Genomic DNA, 6,681 nt, shown 5'->3' with positions numbered 1-6,681 from the left:
ACATGGCGTCCTTGCATTACATAGACGCGCCGTAAGCCGGCATATGGTACCTCCAAACAAGGCCTCATGCGCACGACCGTATGTATTTTGCCGGATCCGCCAAATATGGGTGACCGCATTTTGCGGCCAAGAATAGGACATGATCTGTCTTTTGGAGAACGGACATCCGGATGCGGAAAGCACACGTATAATCCCATAGGGTCAGGCCTCATGCACACAACCGTATGTACTCTGCAAATTGCGGATCCGCAGAATACAGATACCATCCGGTTTGCATTTGCATTTTTTGCGGACCCATCGACTTCAACGGGTCCGTGGTCCGCATTTTGCGGCCAAGTATAGGACATGTTCTATCTTTTTACGGATTGGACATATAGATGTGGAAAGCAGACGGATGCAACACGGACGTCATGTACATAACGCATGGGCATTAATCAGAATTGTTGTACGGTACACGCAGTTTCTAAGGTCTAACTAAAACACTTCGGAGGACGCTCGAAATACACTCAGCGCAGTTTCTTCTAGTGGCGGTAAAGGAGAACCTTGTAATCATGATGCAGCAGGTGCATAAGGCGCCATATTTTTGTAATGGTCTTACTCATGCGTTACCCTTGGAGCAGTACAATTACTCAAAGGATCTTTATTTCATAAGACAAAGACATCTACCTTAAAAGTAACCCTTGCACTGCCAAATGGGCCCTAAAAAAAAAAAAGGGGGACCCATTACTGGTCGGCTTTCTCCTTGTAATGAGTGGCGAGGAGCTGCGCAGAGAGGGGGACTCCATAGATGGAAATGTATTCCCGCCATGGAAAAGGGATGTAAGCATCAAGACCTCCTGTCACAGATGGCTGTGGCAGTATCCGGCAGAAAGGGGCTCATTCTTCATCATTTAGGTTATAAATGCCAAATTGGATGCAGTATTATTGGGACTGTTCCCTAAACTAGCATTTATGGCCCCCCCCCCCATTCTCTAATGACACTGCTATGATGAGGGTACTCCATCCACACCTGCATGGCTACATCGACGTTTAGTGCTTGAGGAGACGTCACCAACCGCGGCTTTCCATTACAGCATGTGTGTACGGCCATAGACTGAATGTTTTCCATCCACCATCCCATATTGGATCAGGTACTATTATTTAGGGCTCATGCACATGAACCTATGTATTTTGCTGTTCGCAAAACACAGATCCGCAAAAAAAAACTGATGACGTCCGTGTGACATCAGTTTTTTTGTGCGGATTCACTGTAACAATGCCTGCCCTTGTCTGCAAAACGGACAAGTTCTATCATTTTTGCGGAACGGACATGCGGACACTGAGTCATTTCCGTTTTTTTGCGGAACCACTGAAATGAATGGTTCCGCATATGACCCGCAAAAAAATAAAACAAAACGGAACGGACAAAAAATACGTTTGTGTGCATGACCCTTAGGGTGCCTGTGCTAGTTCCCTTTCCTGATGTAAGCTGAACATGCCTTCTCCCTCCGAACCAGAAGGCAGGTATATATGGACTGTCTAAACCCTGTAAACGCTATGGTTTGTTACTCCTAGGTTATAATACTCAGACTGATAGAAGAAAGAAAGGGGAAAAAAAATCTAATATTTAAATAACCACTTTAAAGAAAAAATGTGGTTTCTTTAAAAGAAACAGCGCCACATTTGTCCACAGGCCGTGTCTGCTACTGCAGCTTTTGAGTGAATTAGGCTAAGCTGCAATACCACGGACAAGAGCGGTGCAGTTTCATTAAAAGACCCCACCTCCGTTTTTTAGCACACCACAACCCCTTTAAGGCAAATATTTTCTTTATCAGTGTTCAAGTTCTTTAAAATTCATCTTTGATCTTGAAGTGCGGTTGATCCTCGGGTTTAAAGCCGGAGTTGGGGCTGCCGTCCTCATTCAGGATGCGCTGGGCGGTGTAGCCAACAATTGGGTATTTTTTCTTATACACGTTCTCAAAGATGTCGTCTAGAGACTTCAGCTGTTCCTCGGTGAGGCCGGTCTGAAGAAAATAGGAAAAAAAGACGGTGATAAAGTCATCCAGCACCATTCACACCGAACATGCAATCACAGGACCTTCATCTTCCTGATCAGTTAAAGGGGCCGGCCACCTTTGTTTTTTTGCAAACCCCTCACACCTCCTCCTGGATAGACCCACAAGGGGAAGCATTCTTACCTGCTCCCGGCTGTTGGGTCTCAGCTCCTCCGCTCCTCCGCGGCCTCGCTCCCTTGCTTCGGTCCATCTGGCCCCAATGGTGACTTGGCCCTCTTGCGTCACGTGACTAATTAGCATGACGGGAGGGGAGCAGGTCAATGCTGCGGTCAGTAATTGGCTGCAGTGGTGTCAAAGCAGATATTGACCATAGGGGAGCAGAGGCCGGGGAGTGAGTAAGAAGGATTCCCTTTACAGGTCTTCCCAGGACAGGACATTCGCCAAAAAAAACCAAAAGGTGGATGACCCCTTTAAGGTCTCTCCCATATCATCCAATATTTTTGGGGACTCCTCCTTAAAGGAATTTTTAAGGCTGTAAAAAAAAAAAGTGTCTCAGGGAAGGGAATGTTCTGATGCTCTGTTCAACACCTGCAGTGCTTACTTGGCTGCAGCGGTAACATAGTCATATAAGCCAGTGTGGTATACGGCACAGGACTGTTGAGGCCAATGATTGGCTGCAGTGGTCATGTGGGGCATGTAGAACACAGACTGGAGCAGCACGTGAATATATAGTGAGTACACAATGTTTAAATAGGAGGCTGACACACGATGGACCATAGATTAGATTATTTATGTGTACAAGACCCTCCAATACACGTTGGTAGCTGTTTTCCATTGCTCTTCAATGACCAGAATAATGTGCAGGTCATAACAGATCTTGCCAGGTATGTAACCAGACTGGATGGAGGATTACATGGCTTTGACATGATTGCTGGAAGCAGCAGGCTTAGCCCACACATGGCATTGGAAACTAAAAAGAGATAACTCCTGGCTGCCCATCTGTGATGCCCAGAAGGGTGATCACAGCCATAAGTAGTATAATTGTTCAGGTTCCCTAATGTAGATGACTGACGTCATTCACCCCAAGGCCTGTACTACATGGTGGCGAGAGGATCACCTGGGGATCTTCGGGTGGACACATTCCCTGAAACAACAACGGGGGCCAATAGTCCAGTAGAAGTTAACCCTATTTGGAGAAGACTTAGGGTAAATGCACACGTCCAGGATTTATGTGCGGACAATCCATACTGAAATCCGCAGAGAAATCTGTGCGGTCAATTTGCCTCAAATCTGCACCGTAGGTCAAAATCCGCACAGAAAAAATCTGCATCGTGCACATGACAATTTCAAATTCTCATAGAATACAATATACATGACCTACGGTGCGGATTTTCCGCACGCAATCCTGATCGCGTGCATTTAGCCTTAGGGTAAATGCACACGATCAGGATTGCGTGCAGATTTTCCGCATCGATTTGCGTGCGATTTGTATTCTATGAGAATTTGAAATTTTGACCTATGGTGTGGATTTGAAAATCTGCAGCATGTCAATTTATTGTATTTTTCACTTCAATGGGGAGAAGAAAATCCGCACCAAATCCGCATGCAAAACCGCACCAATTGATGCGGATTGACCGCACGGATTTCCCTGCAAAGACCTGCGGATTTTAGTGCGGATTGTCCTGAACGTGTGCATTTATCCTTAGGGTATATATTCTATGGGTTGATCACAAATAATCTACTAAATCTTATCATGTGTACAATGATCACAGTTCACAGTGCCGTTAACATTGGATGTACACAAGTTCTGTACAGGTGGAGGGTGGACCTCAGAATCATCTCTGGTGGATCCAAGGAAATTATCAAAATATTGGTCATTATTTTAATTGTCCCCTATGGGACAAGTCAGCAGCCACAAAAAGTGACCATGTCTAGTATATATTCGCCTCCGTAGGGAATGGGCTGACATTGCAGGACTGTATGTTATTTCGCCATTAGCCCTAGCCGTAGTGTGGCTGCTGACCTTACCGTGTCAGAAATAAGATCTTCTGGTTCCAGAGACATCTTGGCCACAGCTCGTGTAGAGTCCTTTCCCGCCAGTGCATTATATGGAGCTCCCTTTCCATAGAACTCTGGAAAATAATCAGATTCTCCCCATTAACCGCTGCAGATCCTCTGTCCGTGGGCTGTGTCTGGTATCGCAACCGTATTCGAGCTTTAGCAAAGGATGTACGGAACGCGTAAAAGATTTCTTAAAGAAGAAACATTACCTTTTCCAGCTGAAACATCAAACACAGCTCCCTTTACTGCCATGTATATGGGCTGATCCGCCTATGGAACATAATAAATCTGCGTGTTAGCTTTAATAGTACTTCCATATCAGGCATTGACAGATGATGGAAAAAGTGGGTTTGTTAATACACACGATTATATATATACATAAATAAATAAATATACACACTACATGAAGAAAGGTATTGGACTCCAGCTCTTAATCATTGAATTCAGGCATTTCATTCGGTCCCATTACCACAGGTGTATAAAATCCATCCCCAGCCATGCAGTCTGTTATTACCACGGGTATATAAAATCCAGCCTCAGACATGCAGTCTGCCATTACCACAGGTGTATCAAATCCAGCCTCAGCCATGCAGTCTGCCATTACCACGGGTATATAAAATCCAGCCCCAGACATGCAGTCTGCCATTACCACGGGTATATAAAATCCAGCCTCAGACATACAGTCTGCCATTACCACAGGTGTATAAAATCCAGCCTCAGCCATGCAGTCTGCCATTACCACAGGTGTATAAAATCCAGCCTCAGCCATGCAGTCTGCCATTACCACGGGTATATAAAAACCAGTCCCAGACATGTAGTCTGCCATTACCACAGGTATATAAAATCCAGCCTCTAGCCATGCAGTCTGCCATTACCACAGGTATATAAAATCCAGCCTCTAGCCATGCAGTCTGCCATTACCACAGGTATATAAAATTCAGCTCTAGCCATGAAGTCTGCCATTACCACAGGTATATAAAATCTATCCCCAGCCATGCAGTCTGCCATTACCACAGGTGTATAAAATCCAGCCTCAGCCATGCAGTCTGCCATTACCACAGGTGTATAAAATCCAGCCTCAGCCATGCAGTCTGCCATTACCACGGGTATATAAAATCCAGACCCAGACATGCAGTCTGCCATTACCACGGGTATATAAAATCCAGCCCCTAGCCATGCAGTCTGCCATTACCACAGGTATATAAAATGCAGCATGGTCCTGTAATAGGATTCCACCAGTGCCACAAGTCACTTCATAAAATGTCTTCCCTTCTAGATATCCCACTGTCACCTCTGAGTGGTATTATTGAAAGTGGAAGGAACCACAACAACTCATCAATGAAGCAATGAATGTAAAGTTACAGAGCGGGGTCACTAAATGCCGAGGCGCATAGTGTATAAAAGTCACCAACTCTCTGCAGACTCCATAACTGCAGAGCTCCAAACCTCCTTTGCCGGGAGCCTCATGGCATGGGTTTCCACTGGCCGAACAGCTGCATGCAAGCCTTACATCACCAAGCATCGGATGCTATATACTGTATTATATCTAGAATATAAGGAGATTGTTCTGAGACATATAGTCAGCTATTATATGTGGTGTCAATGTGAATAGGTGATGAAAGGGCCTGCAAGGCTTTGAGATCTTTTTTAGATCTGGTGAGTAAGGGCTCTTTCACACTTGCGTTCTTTTCTTCCGTCATAGAGTTCCGTCGTCGGGGCTCTATGCCGGAAGAATCCTGATCAGGATTATCCTAATGCATTCTGAATGGAGAGAAATCCGTTCAGGATGCATCAGGATGTCTTCAGTTCCGGTACGGAACGTTTTTTGGCCGGAGAAAATACCGCAGCATGCTGCGCTTTTTGCTCCGGCCAAAAATCCTGAAGACTTGCCGCAAGGCCGGATCCGGGATTAATGCCCATTGAAAGGCATTGATCCGGATCCGCCCTTAACCACTTCAGCCCCCAGTGCTTAAACACCCTGAAAGACCAGGCCACTTTTTACACTTCTGACCTACACTACTTTCACCGTTTATTGCTCGGTCATGCAACTTACCACCCAAATGAATTTTACCTCCTTTTCTTCTCACTAATAGAGCTTTCATTTGGTGGTATTTCATTGCTGCTGACATTTTTACTTTTTTTGTTATTAATCGAAATTTAACGATTTTTTTGCAAAAAAATGACATTTTTCACTTTCAGTTGTAAAATTTTGCAAAAAAAACGACATCCATATAGAAATTTTGCTCTAAATTTATAGTTCTACATGTCTTTGATAAAAAAAAAATGTTTGGGTAAAAAAAAAATGGTTTGGGTAAAAGTTATAGCGTTTACAAACTATGGTACAAAAATGTGAATTTCCGCTTTTTGAAGCAGCTCTGACTTTCTGAGCACCTGTCATGTTTCCTGAGGTTCTACAATGCCCAGACAGTACAAACACCCCACAAATGACCCCATTTCGGAAAGTACACACCCTAAGGTATTCGCTGATGGGCATAGTGAGTTCATAGAACTTTTTATTTTTTGTCACAAGTTAGCGGAAAATTATGATTTTTTTTTTTTTTTTTCTTACAAAGTCTCATATTCCACTAACTTGTGACAAAAAATAAAAACTTCCATGAACTCACTA

At 44.3% G+C, this 6,681-nt stretch overlaps 1 protein-coding gene across 1 annotated transcript in view; it reads right to left on the bottom strand.

Annotated features, from left to right (window-relative positions):
* Positions 1-208: 208 nt before the first annotated feature.
* NENF (neudesin neurotrophic factor) overlaps positions 209-6,681 on the bottom strand; it is a 30,221-nt gene continuing 23,748 nt past the window's right edge. The window contains exons 2-4 of the mRNA XM_040430400.1: positions 4,265-4,325; positions 4,023-4,126; positions 209-2,003 (exon numbers count right to left, since the gene is read on the bottom strand). Coding sequence (XP_040286334.1) covers positions 1,827-2,003; positions 4,023-4,126; positions 4,265-4,325 — 342 coding nt within the window. The 3' untranslated portion in view covers positions 209-1,826. The remainder of the gene's footprint in view (positions 2,004-4,022; positions 4,127-4,264; positions 4,326-6,681) is intronic.

The sequence above is a fragment of the Bufo bufo genome, chromosome 4, assembly GCF_905171765.1.
Source record: "Bufo bufo chromosome 4, aBufBuf1.1, whole genome shotgun sequence".
In the NCBI taxonomy this organism is placed as follows: Eukaryota; Metazoa; Chordata; class Amphibia; order Anura; family Bufonidae; genus Bufo; species Bufo bufo.
The sequence above is the reverse complement of the archived record's forward strand: the minus strand, read 5'-3'. Positions and strand labels throughout refer to the sequence as shown.